Here is a 21,058-nt window from a genome sequence, read left to right on the forward strand (position 1 = left end):
AAATAGAAAAAGAAATATCGGATTGATTCTGAAACGAGAGTTATAAATATTTAGATTTGATCTGAAATTTGCACCCAAGAACAGGCTGAATTACATCAGAATATGACACTAAAATGCTAGGTATATAGTGTGGTGGATATGGTGTGAAGAATGCCTGGGTTATAAAATTAAGTTTGGCTGTAGGAAAATACTGATTATTTTTTCATCTGTTTTGCAGGAATGGATCAAGCTGTATTCCAGAAAAATCTGTTAAAAGAGTTACGGGGTAAAAGTGGAAATGTAAGAGAAGTACTTCTTTGTTATGAATCTTATGTAATTAAATAGTTGGTTGATAATATTTGATGGAGAATTATTTCTCTATCTCACCAATGATCTAAGTCCTTGGTAGCAAAATAAGTCATAAAGCCACCTGTATTCATAGACTACTTTTACACTAACCTGCCCATGTACATGACATTATATTTTTGATATGTTATGTAAAAATTCAGATAAATTCCATAAGCCAAGCATTGTTGCCAAAGAAACCAGAGATTTTATTATAGATTTACCATTTATCACATAAACCGTGGCGCAAGAGTGTAATAAAGCCATTTAATAAAAACGATATTACACTAGACGATATTACACTAGTGTAATAACACATTGACGTCACGTCATTTGCGCTATAAACATAGCTTTAAAGCATCACTCGCTGATGTTAGTGTTACACTATAGGCGCGTCAAAGAAAAAATGACTCTTGTTAACAGTTTACCGTTCTTATTTTATATATGTGATAAATAGAATATTATATTCGTGTAGATTCAATACTAAATTTATTGAACCCGTTGAATAAAACAATATTATGCTTGCCAAAGACTCGCATAATATGATTTTATTCAACTCGTTTAATAAATTTAGTATTAAACCTACACTCATTCAATATCCTATATATATTAAACATATTAACCCTTACCATGCCAAATATCTTACATAAATTTGTCATCTAAGGGGAAGCAAAACTTGATGTCAATTCAATTTTGGGGGGGGGGGGGGGGGGGGGGCGGAACTGCATGCTTTTAAAGAATTTTTCTTTTGTGAAGCCACCATTAAAAGGGCTCCTGCTATAGAAGGAAAAAAGCCCTTGAATATCCATTAAATTAAAATCAGAATAATTCATTGATGTTGCCTTCAGTTAAACTGATAAATAAATAATACAGTGGACAATAGATTGTACAGCAGATAAGTTTGTCACATTACAGGGCATTGAAGAGTTTATTGAAGGCTTCCAGGAGTACATTGAAGAACCAAAAAGGTAAAGTTTGAAGATCTTAAAGCTTAAATTTGTTCCACAATGCGAACTTAGAATTATTCTTCCTACATGAGAAAAATATTTAAAATATATTTGGAACATTTGCTAGATATCTTAATGTTTAAGTACGGGTACCCAAAGTCTTGGTAAAGCTTACATATAACATGCAATGATGATAGCAGTAAAAGTTATTGGTTTGTTTTAAACAAATATTTAATATTGCATATATCCGGGGGTGACCACGTGACTTTGTATAGAAATACAAACAAGTAATGGTGATTTCTGAGACACAAAGTCATGTGATTGCCCCCATGATATCTGATATTATAAAACAGAAGATTTATAATTATATTAGGTACATGTAAAAGCAGTAAAATGGAATGTGCCGTGATCAATATATTGACCTTACTTTTGATATATTTACCAAATTGTAGCTGTAAAAAGTTTGTTTGTACCCCAGGATTAGCTGGGGGAATCCCAAAGATTTGTTATTTTGATTGTACTCTATTATGAGGTAACTATACTGATGGCAAAAGTCTACTATTAAGACTGAAAAAAAAAAGCAACATTATATGTTTCAGATTTCATAGAAGTCTTCTACCAACTAAAACATCACCAGACTGTGAAAGGTAAGCATTTGTATGTTCAGCCTCCTTCATTCTATGCAACCATTATATTTTTAGACTTTTTTCACAGAAATACCAGTAAAAAACATAACATAAAATATGGTTTCATGTATTAGGATAATACTTTTGATATTAAGATGGAGAGATTTAATTTGACTGGTAGTTATACCGTATTAACCAGTTTCTAGCTTGACTACTCAAAGAATATGAGCTATTGTAAAACCTTGGTATCAGCATCACACTTAGGTCAAGTTTTTGCATGCAAGTTGGTATCTCCAGAACTACTGAATGGAATGGGTTGAAACTTCACTGTGATTGTCCAACAAGATGTGCCATTACCTTTTACAAAGTAATGCCCCTTTTCTTTCAAGCACTTAGAATCGTCTTAAGGACAGCCCTTGTTAAAAAAGTGTTGGCTAGAACGAGAATCCTCAAGATATATTTGAACATGATTATTTCAACATTTATGATTGAATGTAAACTGGCAATGAATTTCACCAAAGGAAAAGGTTATCTTAAAAACAAAGTGTTGAAATGTGCATATTTAGTATTATTGACTCTGTACTACTCTTGAATGTGTTTCAGTGCCCGAAGTGGATTCCAAGAAAGTGTTGTAAAAATTTTGATGGGAGTTGATACTATACAGGTTTGTAGAAAAGATATTTGTAAATTTTGAATATTAATATGCAGTAATTAAAGGGGAAAATGCATTATATTTCAGATATAAAGTAGTTTAAAACATAAATGTTGTTTTCTTTTAATCAAGGGACGTAATTTCTAAGCTGTTAATGTTTTAGGTACCAGTAATTATTTCCCTTTGATTTAATATGTAAAGGAAAAAATGCACTGCAATTGAAATAGCAAAAAAGTCTTCTAGCAAATTTGAAGTCTTGATTACTTTATCGTATAGAACATGTTAATTAAATTATTATTTAGAAATTTGATTAATGAACATAACCTGCTGCAGTATCGAATATATCAAATATTTTATTAAAGACTGACCTGACAATACTGGTCATGTGGAAAATTGCTTTTGTTTCCAGCAGGCTGTTGGTTAAATTGCCATTTGATGTTTGTGTGATATACACAACTCAAGTTTTAACCATTTCTTTTTTAGCCACCTTTGATGACAGTGTTACTGGAAAAACTACCAGAGTTCACTGGAGAAGAGGAGTATATAATTTATAATTATACTTTTGATTATGTTGAAAAAAGAAATATTCCAAACTTATCTATTCTTAATGTACTTTATACCAGGAGGTTATTACTCTGTACCAGAAATGTCCAGATATTACAAATAATACTTACATAAAAAAATTATTTTGTATGCAAGTATATTTTCACATTAATTTCATACAAAATATGGCATTTTTTAAAGAAAATTCAAAGTTTTAATAACCCTATTCACTTAAATGTTTTTCACACAAATCCAGTAGTATTGCTAACGATTTGGACCCAACATGACATTTTGAATGTGTCTGCAAATACTTAACAAATTTTTACCCTTTTACTGTGTGATAATTGATAAATATTGAATAAAGCTTTAGTTTCATTAGCAATAATGTTCCATTTACATGTGTTTTTAGCTCACCTGTCACAAAGTGACAGGGTGAGCTTTTGTGATCGCTTTTCGTCCGGCATCCGTCCGGCGTCCGTAAACTTTTACTTTAAATGACATCTCCTCATAAACCACTAAGCCAATTTCATCCAAACTTCACAGGAATGTTCCTTTGGTGGTCACCTTTGAAAATTGTTCAAAGATTTTAATTCCATGCAGCACTCTTGTTGCAATGGAAACCAAAAGAAAAAACTTTAAATATCTTCTTCTAGAAAACCCAAAGAGCTAGAGCTTAGATATTTGGCATAAAACATCTTCTAGTGAGTGTCTACCAAGTTTGTTCAAATAAAAGCCCTGGGGTCAAAATTGGCCCCGCCCCAGGGGATCATTGATTTTCCCTATATGCATATAGTAAAAACTTTAAAAAATCTTCTTTTAAAGAACCCAAAGAGCTAGAGCTAAGATATTTAGCATGAAACATGTTCTAATGGGTGTTTAACAAGTTTGTTCAAATAAAAGCCCTGGGGCCAAAATTGGCCCCGCCCCAGGGTGTCATTGATTTTCCCTATATGCATATAGTAAAAACTTAAAAAATCTTCTTTTAAAGAACCCAAATAGCTAGAGTATAGATACTAAGCATGAAACATCTTCTAGTGAGTGTCTACCAAGTTTGTTCAAATAAAAGCCCTGGGGTCAAAATTGGCCCCGCCCCGGGGGTCATTCATTTTCCTTATATGTGTATAACAAGAACTTAAAAAATCTACTTTGAAAAAACTCAAATAGCTAGAGTTTAGATATTAAGCACGAAGCATCTTCTAGTGAGTGTCTACGAAGTTTGTTTAAAAAAAACCCCTGGGGTCAAAATTGGCCGGCCTCAGGAGACATTGATTTTCCTTATATGTGTATAGCAAAAACTTAAAAATCTTCTTTGAAAAAACCCGAATAGCTAGAGTTTAGATATTAAGCATGAGACGATTTATAGTAAGTGTCTACAAAGATTGTTTAAATAAAATCCCTGGGGTGAAAACTGGTCCTGCCCCAGGTGTGTCATTGTTTTTAACTATATGTGTAAAGAAAAAACTTGAAAAAATCTTCTTTTAAAAAACCCAAGGTGCTAGACCTTAGATGTTTAGCATGAAACATATTCTAATGGGTGTCTACCAAGTTTGTTCAAATAAAAGCCCTGGGGTTTAAACTTGCCCCGTTCCAGGGGCCTATATACAGGTGAGCGACTTCAGGGCCATCATGGCCCTCTTGTTAATTTTTTATGGATTGTTTAAAAGTCATTCCTGGTATTAAGTACTTAAAAATAAAGATGGCTGCCACTCATATGAGGTTATTAACAGAACTATCTTTTTGATGTATAGTTAAAATTTCTTTTGGATAATTGTTAATTTTATCAAAAAATGGTTGCTTCTACAGTAATTAACCATTTTATCCTAGATTTTTTCTGTATTATATGATGGTGGGCCAAATAAGGCCTACCGATACATTTCTGGTAGATAGTAAAACCAGGATGCTTGCTTTTATATATCTATATTTATTCCTTATCAGTACTTTTATTACAGTCTAACTTGCCCATGCGACCACGTGTATTAAGCGACTTTTGTCTTAAACGACCACTTTAAATTCCCCCGATCATTTTCTCTCTATATCTTTAATGTATTAAGCGACTTTTGCTCAACGCGACCAGCGACCGCTAATTAGTAACCTAATTGACATCAATCTTTTCATTAAACGACCACTTTTACCTGTCAAGTAATTGTGTTTTTAGAGAACGCCACCTCGTTATGTCACAAGTGTCAGCAATCAAAACACAACAATAAACGTGTGAAAAACTCTATTTCCCATACCGTTTTAGCATATGCAAATGAAGTTAAGTATACGCGTGACGTGTATAATCCAATAATATCGGATAAACAATGCAATGCTCCGCCCATACTGAGATGGTGTATACGCTTCGCTTGTTGACATTTAGACTGCATTGAATTGACCTTGAACTTGATCAGCCATTAAATTAATCGTAACAAATAGATGTAGTTTGTTTATTTCAAATGAAAAAATGCACAACAGAAAACATCTTCACTAATAGGGTTTTCGTGTTGGAGACAAGGAAAAACAACGGAGAAGTTAAGAAATTCTGAAAAAAATGTCAAACATGTACGTAATGGATCAAAACTGTTTTGTCAATAAATATCAGAATGTTATTTTTAACCAGGTTTTCCGAAGGAAAAAACTGGTTATTAGATTGAGGTATGTCGGCGGGCGGGCGTAAACAATTTCTTCTGTGCGCAACTCCTTCTACATTTCTCAACGGATTTTGACCAAACTTTCACAGAAGCTTTGTCATCAAGTGCCCTGGCGCATATTGTCGGGGTTTTGCGATTGGATAATATTTGACCTAATTATGGCCCTTTGTTTTTTTTCCTTATATAGAATATATAGTGAACAATTTCTTCTGTGCGCAACTCCTTCTACATTTCTCAACGGATTTTGACCAAACTTTCACAGAAGCTTTGTCATCAAGTGCCCTGGCGCATATTGTCGGGGTTTTGCGATTGGATAATATTTGACCTAATTATGGCCCTTTGTTTTTTTTCCTTATATAGAATATATAGTGAACAATTTCTTCTGTGCGCAACTCCTTCTACATTTCTCAACGGATTTTGACCAAACTTTCACAGAAGCTTTGTCATCAATTGCCCTTGGGCATATTGTCTGGGTTTTGCGATTGGATAATATTTGACCTAATTACGGCCCTTTGTTTTTTTTCCTTATAAAGAATATATAGTGAACAATATCTTCTGTGCGCAACTCCTCCTACATTTCTCCACGGATTTTGACCAAACTTTCACAGAACCTTTGTCACCAAGTGCCCTGGGGCATATTGTTGGGGTTTTGCGATTGGATAATATTTGACCTAATTATTGCCCTTTGTTTTTTTCATTATATAGAATATATAGTGAACAATTTCTTCTGTGCTGAACTCCCTCTACAATTCTCAAGGGATTTTGTTCAAACTTTCACAGAAGCTTTGTCATCATGTGCCCTGGCGCATATTGTCAGGGTTTTGTGATTGGATAATATTTGACCTAATTATGGCCCTTTTTTTTTTCCTTATACAGAATATATAGTGAACAATTTCTATCGTGCGCAACTTCTCCTACATTTCTCAACAGATTTTGACCAAACTTTCACTGAAGCTTTGTTATCAAGTGCCCTGGCGCATATTGTCTGGGTTTTGTGATTGGATAATATTTGACCTAATCATGGCCCTTTGTTTTTTTTCCTTATACAGAATTATCAATATATAGTGAACAAATTCTTCTGTGCTGAACTCGTCCTACATTTCTCAACGGATTTTGTTCAAACTTTCACAGAAGCTTTGTCACCAAGCGCCCTGGCACATATTGTCGGGGTTTTGTGATTGGATAATTGTTGACCTAATTATGGCCCTTTTTTTCCCCCTTATACAGAATATATAGTGAACACTTCTTCAGTGGCAATTCCTCCTACATTATTCATGTTTAACATTGCACATAGTTACATTGTTTGTTGCTTGTATTTGTATTTTAAATACAACATATTTATCCAGAATGGTGATAATTGAAAACCTGGTTTCATGGCATTGCCATGTTTCTTGTTACATTTGCATCCATTTAGATTATCGGGGCGTACTTATTATTCAACATTTATATAAAAATGAAGTTGAAAACCAATCCCATCGAATAAAAAAGATGTCATTTATAAATTTTGACTTTTATGTCATGCTGACTGTCTTAAGAGACCGTTTCATTAAGCGACCGTTTTTGGTGTTTCCCTTGCCCGGTCGCTTAATACACGTTTGACTGTATTACAAATATAAGTTTTGGTTTGAGCTATAAAATACAAGACATATTTATATTTATGTTACATATATGTTACAGTTGTGTGATATTGGAGCAAGGTCAGAAAGTGAACATTCCTCATCTTCTTCTCTCTCAGTTTCAATGGCTTGATCACATTGTTAACAGCAAGGTTAGTACATCTCGTATCACAGTAGATTCTTGCAGTGAATTTGTGTTTTTTGTTCGCCATATAAGGTAAACATATATATTTGTCTACTCAAACATTTGTGGTTCAGTGCACATCCCACAGTGATTTTACAAATATTATTTTTTACAAAATACAAGAATGGGAGTCATTAAAAGTGAACAAGTGTAACTAATACAAGGGATATTATAGAAATGGATAGATACAAATACATGTACTGAAAATTAATTTTTGAAGAGATATTAATAGTTGCCACTATACAAGAAATAAAGATCAATGACAATCAGAATACTGGTTGTCGGATATTTCTTGGCCTCAGAACTACAAAGTCAACTACCTTTTAGAACTGCAAAATGAACATATGTCATTTTGGGAAAATGAATTTTTCAATGCTTTTATTCACTTTCAGTTTTTTCTAAACATCATTTGAACAAGTATTTTCATATCTTTTATCCAGGAAGTGACAGAAAAGTTACTAGAGATGGTGTCAATAACCTGTGAAGATGTTCAAAGGGAGATAATCTCATGTCTGCCAGATATTGTACAAGACTCGGAACATACCCAGGTTGCTATGGCATTGAGGTAAAAACACAATGTGATCTTAACGTTAAGCCTGTTAGCGACAACAGAAACTACCCATGCAACCTGTGCAGACAAAGATCAGCCGGTTCTTTGATCATATTTGTGTAATATTATATGTATGAAATACAAAAATGTATAAGAATGGCCCATCAAAGTTTTTTTTTACCATTTTTTAGTGTTTTCTGTCTTAAAAATTAAAAATTCATGTGATATATATTTCATACATTTGTTGTCATTTTAGAAAAACTTTGTTAAACTCCTCCACAGGCGCATTTACAACACTTTTCCTAGGCTTTAAACTAATGTGAGATCCTATAAATATTGTAACTTTATGTTATTACTCATGGTTTTTGGTAAAAACGTATCAAATTTTCATAAGTTCATGATAAATTTATTGAAAGTTAATGATAGACTTATTACAATGAAAACACATTTTTTCATTGAAATACATCATTTATTTAAGTGATAGCATAACTGTTCCTATTTTTTCCAGAGATCTGATGAATGAGAATCAACAGTTGACTGTTACAGTTCTAGATGCCATGTCTAACCTTATACTGACCCCTGTCCTACTCTTAGAGGTATGTGGTGAAACTTAAATGCTTCTACCTACATTGTAAATGCATTTGCATGATGAAATTAACAGGTATTCAATGGTACAAAACATTATCAATCAGAAAATGTTATGTTTTTATCACACACAGTTTTAAACCATAGTCTAAATTTGCTTTACAGGCTTGTCCTGCTTTGAGTTTGTAACTGTCACTTTAGCACAGTCAGACTCCTGGCTATTTATACTGGAAGCATAAAAAAATCATTGTTGTTGCAAGCTTTCCATGATTTAAAAACAGCTTCTCTGAGAAACGTTTGTAGAAACTCCTTCATGCATTTATATTATTTTTGTATTTGTCAAATTATGGATAGTTTCTTTTAGATTAATTTATAATTATACCCTATTTCTTGTAGATTCGTGACTCAGTGCTCCAGTCGTTGATATCAGTAGAATTGGAGGATCTACCAGTACTGGTCAAGTTTTTGTTGCAGTCAGTAACTAGTGCAGATGCTCTACAGGTACAAATTATTATTATTCATTCAGAGTTCATGAGACAGCGTGTTTAGTAAATTTATTTTAAGAAGATGGATTTCATGGCAGCTAAAAATTTATGTTTTCTTTGATTTAGATATTACATGAAAAATGTCTTGAATTTGTTTAAAGCTGCAATACTTATATAAGAATTTTAGATTGTAATTTGTTCAAAAAGTTTTAGCATCATTAAAATAATATTGAGTAATAAGTGGTACATTTTATGGTGGCTGATTTGAAACACTTTGTGCGTCGTGTTTGCGCTTGCGACAACATGACAAGGCGCCAAACGGCGCGTTGTCAGACTTCCGTCTTGTCGTCCTGTTGCTAAAGATGTACACCAAACGGCGCATTGTCATGCAGGGTGTTGTTGCGATGACACATTGTCGCTTGGTTCAAATTGAAGGATTGGCTTATAAGCCAAGCGACAGGGCGACATCATGACAACGTGCCACTGGACAACGCGCCGTTTGGTGTGCTTCCCTAGAGACAGGACAACAGTGGGACAACGCGCCGTTTGGCGCCTTGTCGCTAGCAACAAGGCCGAAAAGGCGATAACAATATAGGTTGCGTTGTCGCTATCGACAATGTAATGCACAGTGTACCAAATTAGTCACCATAACATATGGACTAGTCAAAACAAATGCTGTTTAATTAATCATTATTGCATTCAAATGATTATGACAATTTCAGGACTGATCTGTGATTGACTTATGATAAAAGAAAAGAAGCTAAAGACAACTTTGATGTTGACATTTATCTGAATATTAAACCTAACAATGCTCAATATCTTAAATAGACTTGTCCAACTTTCAATGTGAACAAAACCATTATTCATCTTTAGGGTAATTTTCAAAAAATGTACTGACTGAATACAATGTAGTGAACAGTGCAGACCATAATCTGTGCCAGCTGATCTAGGGCTGCACTGATTACATGTTACTGCAAGCTGGCTTAGAGTTTATACCGTAATTAATATTTGTATGTACATTTTCTACCTTGTTTATTTTGAGTACTTCAGAATGAAATAAGTCTTCCATAAGTTTAAAGTCTTGCTCATAATATTTTTTATGCCCATAGGTTGTTACAGAATTGAGAGCAAATTTAGAATTTGACACATCTACTGCTAAAAAAGGAAGTGGTAAAAAGAGAAAAGGGTAAGCTCATTTAGGTTTACTTAAAATATATTTTTGCTTGTTTATGATTTTAAAATTTAAATTTTTATGGATCACCTATATAAGCTGCATGATAAGCAAGATTTGAATTTACAGTAACTTATTGGCCAATTATCTGAACCATCTTTTGCTTCTGTTGCTTTTTGGCAAGTAGTACAGTTATAGGCCTAATGCCACTTTAAATCTTTTCTTGATTGATTAATAATTACATGAAAATACTTGAGCAATCATGATTTTATTTATTTCTCCAAAGACAGTAGGCCTATTCTCTCACAATGCTAAAGAAACCTTTGAAAATTTAAGAGGTCAGCTGTTATGCAGACATGAATGGCTTCAATATGTTATTATGTATTATGGTTTTACAAAAGTAGCCTGCAGTGAATTCCACAGTAGTACGTGATTTCACCTTTAGCTGGAGTCAAGAAAAAAATTGTAAAAAGTGATAATCATTCCATTTTACTTAACACATGTAAGCCTTGTATTGCAGCTTCTGAACCTGATTTTATCTTTCTTAATTTAGTTTGATGTGAATTGATGTGAATTTTTGGATCAATCATTTATTGTAAATCATTGTTGTTGTTTTTTCCACTGTAACACAGGAGCCTAACATTACAAAGACCTCTTTCATAACCAGGAAAGCAAGTGTCACAATTGAAGGTTTCTTTGACTACTGTTACAATAAAATGTTAAAGCTTTATTCCTGAAATAAGAAGAAACACCTCTTAAAACATTCCAAGCTTTAGTCTTGTCTTCAAAGTAAGATTGTCTGCAGTATTTGTATGATATGGAACTATGTCTTATGCATTTATATTTTCCAACATCATAATATTTTGAATTTATTGTATAGGTCAAGTGGAGATGCTAGCTGCAGTGAGGATGTGGAGACAATTATTCTAGAGACGGTAAAATCTGCTGTACGATTCCAGAGACATGTCGGGGACGCCCTTATCAAAGTATGTTTGAGTCTGTTTATACTATATTATTATAAAGATATATTTTTTGCTTTCATCAAACAAATTTTTGACCTTGTCTAAATAGCTTTACATTGGTTTTAGGTCATAAAGCAGCAATTTGGACATTCGTCAAAATGTAACTAATTATTTACTTAGTGTGTGTAATTTTCTTATTTGTATGAAGACAATTATTTTTATATTCCGATAAAGAAAACAAAAATACTATTAAAACATTTTATGTGTGGCTAGTTATTTTTAGTGATTGACTGTATGGTAACAATCATTGATTTTGAATTACATGCCTCGTGTGATTAAACTATCCAGCTAGTATATGTCAAGTTGGTGGTGTCATTCTTGTCACGTTTTTCCGTGGTCTGAAAATGCATCTTGGTTCTTTCTTTGTGAGAACAACTGGATAGTTGATAAAACATCATTACTACAGTGGTTGTGACATAAAACTTTCCATCCAGATGCTTCCAGAGATTTTGTGATGAAAACACTGCATCTCAAATGCCTAGTAGAGATGTGATGTTAAACCTGCCACTCAAATGTCTACCAGAGTTGTTGTGACGTAAAATGTGCCACCCAAGTGCTTCTACATAAAGACAAGCAGTCTTCTATCTTTTCTCTTTATATAAATTTTGCCATTTTAGAAAAATATATGAGCATATTGACTATTGTTGTGTTTAATTAGTTAAAATAATTTGTTTTTGTAGGCAATAGAGTCAGTAAAACAGCCCAGTGATCACAAGGTTATAGACTTGTTTATGTTACTCATTCTTCATGGTACACCAAGGAAAAAAGTTGTGGAGAGTTTGTTCAGGAATAAGATTAGAGCAGGATGTTTTACGGAGGCGTATATCAAATCTATCTACAGTGTCCATTCACAGGTATGTTGTTTACTTTTTTTGAGGTCATGTGATGTCAATGATAGACCCACATGTAGAGCCAGGCAGGACAGCATAATTATATGTGAAGTCTAAAGAGATTTTATACTTTCGTCTAATCAATTTTAGTATTTTTATAGTGTTATCTCTTTAATTTCAAACAGGTCGTTGACCTTAATGTCCACATTGAATGACTTAAGTCAATTCTGTATCATTCATGAGTGAATTTTTGAAATAGCTTTGCTCTAATGTTCATGTTGTTCAGGCATCTAGTGTAAAATTAGATATTTTTACGAGGCCAAATTCTTACATTTATACAAAATCAACATCAAGGTTAAACATTCACTAATTTTTGCATTCAGTTCTGTTAAATTTGTTATAAAAAAAAAATTCATGAAAATGTTCAATCAAAAAATCACAGAAATTTAATCCATTGCAAAATAATTTGATTTTACAGTAATGTACAATACCTATTTTTATAGCTAATGATAAACCCATGCCACCTATATACCTATATTGGGCAAGGTCTGCTTTACTTTATACAAATTTGTTAGTTCCATTATGCCGGCAGGGCAGGGCGAGTCTATTAAACAAAGTCAGCAGATTAAATGTTAAGAACAACATAAAGCTCAAATAATCTCTGTATTTCAGGTACTAAAGGGGTATTTCCAGTCATTACTTAGCTTGTCGGAGGTTTTACTAAGATCACCAGAATTGCCAGTCTCGTATTTTGGATCAGCTCTGTATAAACAAACATTCATCACATTAGATGCCTACCATCAACAGGTAACATTAAGTTTAATTAATTGATATTTTAAACATTTTCAACCCTTTTTCCAGGTTTGACCTTCACCAATTGACTGCTATATATGAATATGTACAAAATATGTACAACAATGTGTAGCGTCTGAAGAGACCATAATGTAAGAGCAGGACATGCACCGATTCCCGACAGACATCTTTACCATTTGCTCAAATTGTATCTTAACCCTGACCATGTGCAACCAAAAATGTTTAGTCTTTGCAAACAGTGTAGAGTCAGGCTGGCTTGCACTTTCATGTAATCTCACCAGGATTTATTCTTTGGGTAGCTCAAACTATGTATTTTGATATTGAAATCCTTTAAACTTTGAATTGACTGTTTCAAATTTAGATCAGATCCATTACAAAAATTCAGCAGGTTATGGGTAAATACAGTGAAGAGTTATTAAAATATCATTAAGTCCAAAGTGTAATGATATTTATATAATGGCTCTGGCCCCTAAATTAATAGTTTTGTTAAAAGGACATACTGCTTTTGTTCAGTCCGTTTGTCTTTTTGTGGACAGCGTTATTCTTTGACATAACATATTTACTGATAATGTGACATTGTTAATACCGAGACACAATACTCCTCTGAACTAGAGCCTCGAGGCTTGTCCTATATCATTTCTCCAGCAGTTTGGTACCAGTCCAAATATGTCCCATTGTTGTGCTGTTGTACAAGTTTTTAGGCATTTACCTTAATTTCAGGGTTTTTTAATGCTCCTGAAAGCAATCTTGTTCTATGAGAAACCATTTGAAGTAATGCTAAATTAAGACTTTTCAGGTTTTCTGACATTTTGAAATGAACCATGGTTATATAGAGGTCTAAAATATCTCTGATATTGACATTTGAGCTGTGTCACGACAAAACAACATAGTGGGTTTGTGACCAGCATGGATCCAGACCAGCCTGCGCATCCGCGCAGTCTGATCAGGATCCATGCTGTTCGCTATCAGTTTCTATACTTGTAATAGAGTTGGTAAGCGAACAACATGGATCCTGATCAGACTGCGCGGATGTGCAGGCTGTTCTGGATCCATGCTGGTCGCAAATGCATTATGTTGGTTTTGTCGTGACATGGCTCATTTAATCATTACCTTACTTTATATTTGAAATATATGATCTACCATTGTTGTACCATTTACAGGAGATAGTTGGTAACCTTGTTGCGCACATTGGAAGTGGGTTTGAGGGTGAAATAGATGCCTCGCTAGATATTCTAGCTTACCTAGTGAATCATCATCTGCCAAAGATGGCACCTTTTGCTATCCTTGTTAAGGTTTGTTCTATATATTGTTTGTTGTCATTAAGTAAAAAGTATGAGAAAGCATAATTATAAAGGATTTTAAGAACAGGATGATTTTATTACAGTTAACTTGAGGAAACAAAACATCGTTTTTAGGGCTGACATTGAAAATCTTAGTATTGATATACCATTGAATTTCAGGATTTGAGACAAAATAATTCACAATATAGAAAATCGATACAATTTAAATCCCTATTTCTTCCTGTCTTGTGCAAAAATCTTCCTATTTTGTCAGAATAGAGGTCATTTATTTTTCTCCCTTTTCCTAGATTAACTTTGAACAATGAATTTTTATTTTCAGAGGTTAGTGAGAAATATTAATAATTACCTTCTTTTAGTACTTTGTGATTGTAATGTCTAAAACAAGCATGTAACACCATGATGACAGTTTATAACTTAATGATTTCCATTTTACTGGCCATTTACTTTAATATAATGTGGATATTCCTTTGATATATCAATATAAAATTTTATATCAGTGACAGTCCAAATCCTTTTCTTGGTCACAATCGAGAAACAACATTATTTGTTAAGTATTTCTTTAACACTTAAAAAAAAAAAGGATTTACTTACTGAAGATTTGGAAGAAGACATTATATCAAAGTCCATTGTCATTCATCTTTCCCTTCTGATACACATATTGAGTGTCTTCAGATTCATAATATCTTGTCATAATAAACCATAATTACATAATAGTAATGATTTCTGTCAGCCCAAAAATTACTTTTAAGTATTGAATTAGCTACGGCAAACACAAACAAACAAAAAAAAACACATGTTCTAAAACTAAACTGCCTTACTTTAGCATGTTAATTGTCTTGTTTTGTGTATTCTGAAAATGGAGGAAAATATTTTGGTGCACAAACTACATTATGTTTTGTGTTACTATATTTATATTAAATGATATTTTCAGAGTGTACTGGACTATCTGGATAATCTGTCAGTGTGTCAGATTAGAAAACTGTATTTTATGCTGAGTGCCCTGGCCTTTAAAAATCCCCAAGAAGGAGGTCTGATACAGGTAACTATAGCAACAAAAAATATGTAACATCTCATTAGTGTTAACCTCTATACTAGCCATATTATCATGTTTGTTTGTTTGGGTTTTACGCCACACTGACACAGTATATGTCATTTGGCGACATTCTAGCTTTACTGGTGGAGGAAGACTTCAGGTGCCCTTCCGTGCATTATTTTAGGATTGAACCCACGTAAGTGAGGGACAAGTGGTTTGAAGTCAAGTACCTTAACCACACAGTCCTCCCCTATATAATCGTACCTATGCAAATGCTTCTTATAGTAAGGGATTGCCTCATTCTTAAAGTATGGCAGTTCCTTTAACCTTTCTAGGAGAGAAAAGGTTAAAAAGCCTCATCATGTAATAAACATGGCAATCTTAATTGTCAATAGATCTGTAAGAAAGGAGGCAGCAAGAAAAACTTTGCTTATTTCACAAATGTACAGCCATATTGTTCACTAATAAATTTTTTAAATTGTATAAAATGCAGACTATAATTAGAAGGCACTTTTTTGCTGGCAAATCTTGGTCTGCCCTGGCCATATGGACAAAATCAGTCTATGCCTGCAAAGACAGGGTTAAAGAATGTTGTTGCATATACCAGTGAACTTGTAAGACTTTTATTCTTTCTTTCACTATTTCACTGTACATGCTGTTCTGTTATTTCAGGATGATCTACATATTGTAATAAGAAAACAGCTTTCAAACAATAATCCAAAGTAAGTATTTTTCTAAGGTTATAATTTTGTTGTGATTATTATTTGATGTTAGTTTCTTTAACCTTGTTCCTATAACAGGTACTTGGTTGATTTTGATTCCTCAATATGCATGTTATTGTTCATTTATAACATCAAATAAACCATATATTAAGGGGAGCGGTGGCCTAGTGGTTAAGGTGTCTGCCTTTCAAACCAGAGATCATGGGTTTGAGCCCTACTCGGGTCACGACCATGTTTCTTCATATGACACTAGTACTGGTTGATTCCAGGAAGAGGACTCGAAAGTGATTAATATAAATTGCAAGAACTTGTTTCGCAATCAAGCTTAAAATAAATATGTTTAAACCAACCATATATATAGATTAATACACTTACAAATGAAATATTGAAAAATTTTAATGATTTTTTTTATTTTCCATATTTTTCAAAGTAAAAAATTATTTTTCACTGCAATGAAACATATTTTTTCGTATTTTCACAGTTGTCTTGCCAAACTACTTTCTTCTAAATTTCAGCCAGTACACAAAATTTAAGGGGAAGTCTTTCAATTTGTAATGCCAAAAAAGAGAAAAATGTATATAATAAACAAAAAGTTCAAGTTTCTTTTATACATAAAGGATTTATTTTCTTTGAAAATAAATATATTGATTTTTTTTACTGAAAAAAACCCTTAAATATCCTTTACATATTGTTACGTAATATTTTTAATGTACCACTCTACAGTACAGTAGCCATATAAATCTACACATATTTGTAAGTTTAAGAATATTACTATTGTTTATAAAAGTGATGTGAACAGGGGTTGTTATATATATGATTTATATTTTCAGGTATAAGAGAATGGGGGTAATAGGGGCAGTGATGATAGTGAGTTGTATTGCTCAAACTAGGTATGTTTTTTTTTTCTCCCCCCTCCCCTCCCCCACCTTTCCTAGAATCTTGATATTTTTGTTATTTAAAGGTGAAAGCAATTTGTAATATTATATTGCTTTGTATTTATTTTGTTGATATAATGAAAATAAGTTTCAATTGCCATTTGCCATTTTCTTCACACATAACTGATTTTCATATAATGTTAAAAGCTTAAAATTTTTGGCGTGTTTTTAAATACAACAGAGACTATGTCACTAGAAATTAGTAAATTACACCCAATAATCACATTCCATTATGAATGGGGTTCTGATATATAATGCTCATTGCAATACTAAAGCTGCATGCCTCTAGATAAGCCAAAATATTTCATAAAATTCATACTTCGATAAATGTTTTAAGATTTTTGGAAAAGTAAAAAGATTAAAAATTCAACCAATGAAATTTACATGTTATGTGCCACTAATGAAGGATTTTGCAGTACTTATCATCATATTTCTACTGAGTTACTTATGCAGTTTTCTACTCAGCTACTAAGGCAGTAAGTGCTATTTTTGCATATTTTGACTTATTTTTGGTAACTTATGTGAATTATTAGTGCTGTTTGCTATGTGTTAGTTACTTTCTTTGTTTCCTTTTCAATATTTTACTTTTAAATACATTTTCTTAAAAATTAGCAAGAATCTGGAGGCATGCTGCTTTAACTCATAAATATTTCAATTTTTGTACAGCAATATTGAGGAGAGCACAGAAAACTCGTGCACACAGGAAGAGCTAAGTCCTGACCTATATAAGCAGGTTACGAGCCTACTAACCCTGGTACGATCAAGTAGCAGTAAATCCCCAGAAGCCTTTGCTCTCTTTATGGATGAACTGTCTACCATCATAGCTCAAGGAAAACTTCAGTCTAAAGTTGAGGTACATGTCAAAATGAAAAAAAATCTGTACTGTTACATATAATTGAAGAACTTTGGGAAGGAAGATATTATTTTCAATTTGGAATATGACCAAGTATAGGCCATTTAACCAGGCAAAAGAAACTATAACAATATTTAGAAAAATCAAATAGTTTATGTCAATACCAGGAGAATTCATTTTAAATAATATAATACTTATATAATTGTTATAAACACACTAATGTAATGAATATGAAATTAAAATTTAATGTATTGGCATTCGTTGTAGAATTGGATCAGTGAGAATTTGACAGTGGATTTCCAGGAAAACTTTGTTGTTGATATTGCAGATGGTGTGCCTGAAGAGTATGTATTTATTGATGATAAATGTTGATTCCCCAACATTCGTATAGATCACTTAAAAGTCTTGTATCATGCAGTTAATAAAGATTGGCTGTTACAATGTAGTAAATTATAAATGCATAGTCTATTGGACCTTTAATATTGCCTCTTACTAGATGTCAAACGTTGCTCATCAATTTGAAAAAATGACTTGTGTACTTACCCTAACCACTGATTAATAACTTAAATGGTTTTTTTTTCCATCTTTTAGTCTCAACAAATCATCATTTTTAAGGAAAATTTCAAAATTACTACTGTCTTAATATTGAACAGTGCAGACCATGATCAGATGGAACAAATGCGCAGTCTGATCTTGATCAGTACTAGTCAGTATTGGTGGCTGGTGTAGAAAATGTTGCTCCCAGAACTTGAAATATCATTTGAGCCACGCCATGACAAAACCAACGTAATGCGTTTGCGACCAGCATGGATCCAGACCAGCCTGCGCATCCGTGTAGTCTGATCAGGATCCATGCTGTTCGCTTACAAACCCTATAACAAGTAGAGAAACTGATAGCGAACACATCTGGATCCAGACCAGCCTGCGTATCCACGCAGTCTGATCAGGATCCATGCTGGTCGCAAACGCATTACGTTGCTTTTGTCATGGCGCGGCTCAATTATGATTTGAATATGTGTTAATTGTTTTGTTGGTTTATATAAATAAAGTGCTTTTATTATTACAGGAGTGGTAATATACCAGTAGCAAGTGTACATGGGTTAGATGATGAAAGAGATGGAGGTATTGCCATAAACCTTCTACCACTGGTTGTACAGAAATATGCCTGTAAAACTGCTCTAACTGCATATACTGAAAGGTTTGTATGATTTATTTCTTCTATTTTGTTATATTTGAATAAACAGTTCCTACCTTTTCCACATTTGTAAAACCTGAGGTCATTCTAACTTGTAGAATTTTCTTTTAACCATTACCTCAAGCTAAATTTCTGATTGAAATGGACTTGTCTATCTTTCAATCTGTACAAAACTGTTCATCACTTTGAGGGAAAATTTTAAGAATATTAAAACTAAACAGCTCTAAATGAGCAGAGAATGTGTGACTAGCTGTTTAAAGTTTTTTGTTCTTTTCTTTAAAGTTGCTTACCAACTTTAAGCATAATAGACTGTCAAAAACTTTCAAACTTAGAAATTTTCATTGGGTAAATAGTTAGGGCTACGTCTAATTCTTAATAAATTCAGGGAAAAAATTAATGAAAACTTCCTATTTAATTAAAAGATGAGGAGATGTGCATGTATGTTTATGATTTTTATGTTTCAGTGGAGTAACAGACCCCCTCTGTATGTCCCCTTCTGTACGACTATTGAGAGTTTGTGAAGAACGACAGCATGGTACCCTGGAGAATATAGATGCTTTACTAGGTAAACCAAATCAAGAATGTAAAAGTAATTTAGCATGATGTTCGTAAAATTTACATGAACTTAGCTGAGATTGGCTTATTTTGCATTGCATGAACTTTGGTGAAATTTGTAGTTGTTGTACAACAAGTTGTTTTTAAGCCATACAGTCAGTAAATGATCATGTAATAATTTTCTAGTTTAACCATTAGTCTGCTATTGGCTACAGGGTCTACCCATGAAAATCATGGCATCACTCTTTTGACATTCTCTCCAACATATTTTGATATTTCATTTTTTCCCCCAAAAAATGATGAAATTTTGAATGGTCTTGTCCAGATGGAAAGACAGATGAGTCCATTCAAGATATTTAGTGTTGTTAGGATTAATAGGAAAATAAAAGTAAAATGTATCCCTTCATGCCTAAATTCAGGCATGAGCAGGCATTTTCGTAGTAAAATTAACCTTCCCTTAGCTAAAGGGAAATTTTTCTTGAAAAATTTAAGGTCCCTCTTAGACCCGAAAGTCACCCTATCCATTAACAGTTGAGATAGAGTGATTCTGAGAATTATGACCTGTGAACTTGAACTAAGCCTGACTTAAAGTTTTGCAATCAATCTTCAAGCTACTGAAGTGGCAGCATGGCCGAGTGGTTAACACATCAGATTTACTATCGGCATGGGTTTAAACCCCGTCTGACAACTATGGCCTGTGAACTTGAAAAAAAAACATTTCTTAAAAATTTGCAGTGCAAGATGAATCTTCAAACTATTGAAGGTATTCAATTTAAAATTGATGCAAGACTTTTTGATTATTATTGAGAGCAGTATCCAAGACCCATAACTATACATGGATTTAACTGAATCATGACCCTTTATATACAAAAAAAAAACATCCTTGTTTATATTTTGACTGCATAATCAGTAACTACAGATGGTAACCATTAGAAAGTTCACACATGTCTTTGATATTATAATTATAGTTCAAATTTCTATGACTCATAACTATGTCATGTATTAAGAGAAAAAAACTTCAAGTACAGGCCAAGTTGTTTATAGTCAAGCACTGTTCTACTGAGAGGTCTTGTGTTTTTTTTCTCAGTATTTCATTATATGATATTTGCGATAGGAAAACCAAATAGATATTGTTGATATTGTAGGTTGTCCAGTATATTTGGCAAAGGAAGATGTATACGAGAAGTTTGAGCCATTGTCTACGAGAGAGAAGGAAATTATTGTGTCTTCACTGTTTTATTGTATTAACTGGTTTGTAGAGGTGAGATTTATATTTCATTGATTTGATAACATGTTTTTATATATTTTTAATAATTTCAATGTTTGACCCCTTTTTCTGGGCCCCAAAAATTATGAAGGCTTGTTGTGTGTGGCTTGTTTGTCTGTCTGTCTGTTTCTCTAAATAGGTTTAATCTTAGCATTACTTTGAAACAACAAACTTCTTATCATGAGTTTAGTTTGACATATTGAAATATGACATTGGTTT

General features: G+C 33.0%; 1 protein-coding gene across 1 annotated transcript in view; it reads left to right on the top strand.

Annotated features, from left to right (window-relative positions):
- Window positions 1–217: 217 nt before the first annotated feature.
- The window catches only part of LOC132758049 (Fanconi anemia group D2 protein-like), a gene marked incomplete at its 5' end in the record, with an annotated part of 47,306 nt that continues 26,465 nt past the window's right edge, over window positions 218–21,058 (top strand). Inside the window, 22 exon segments of the mRNA XM_060749565.1 lie at window positions 218–279; window positions 1,240–1,292; window positions 1,871–1,918; window positions 2,501–2,561; window positions 3,033–3,088; window positions 7,400–7,490; window positions 7,963–8,087; window positions 8,581–8,668; window positions 9,054–9,158; window positions 10,252–10,328; window positions 11,194–11,299; window positions 12,016–12,189; window positions 12,838–12,972; window positions 14,139–14,270; window positions 15,211–15,318; window positions 15,985–16,034; window positions 16,865–16,924; window positions 17,636–17,822; window positions 18,090–18,166; window positions 18,889–19,020; window positions 19,482–19,582; window positions 20,718–20,833. Coding sequence (XP_060605548.1) covers window positions 218–279; window positions 1,240–1,292; window positions 1,871–1,918; window positions 2,501–2,561; window positions 3,033–3,088; window positions 7,400–7,490; window positions 7,963–8,087; window positions 8,581–8,668; window positions 9,054–9,158; window positions 10,252–10,328; window positions 11,194–11,299; window positions 12,016–12,189; window positions 12,838–12,972; window positions 14,139–14,270; window positions 15,211–15,318; window positions 15,985–16,034; window positions 16,865–16,924; window positions 17,636–17,822; window positions 18,090–18,166; window positions 18,889–19,020; window positions 19,482–19,582; window positions 20,718–20,833 — 2,144 coding nt within the window.

The sequence above is a fragment of the Ruditapes philippinarum genome, unplaced genomic scaffold (genome assembly GCF_026571515.1).
Source record: "Ruditapes philippinarum isolate M1 unplaced genomic scaffold, ASM2657151v2 ctg2309_1_1_1_1, whole genome shotgun sequence".
Classification (NCBI taxonomy): Eukaryota; Metazoa; Mollusca; class Bivalvia; order Venerida; family Veneridae; genus Ruditapes; species Ruditapes philippinarum.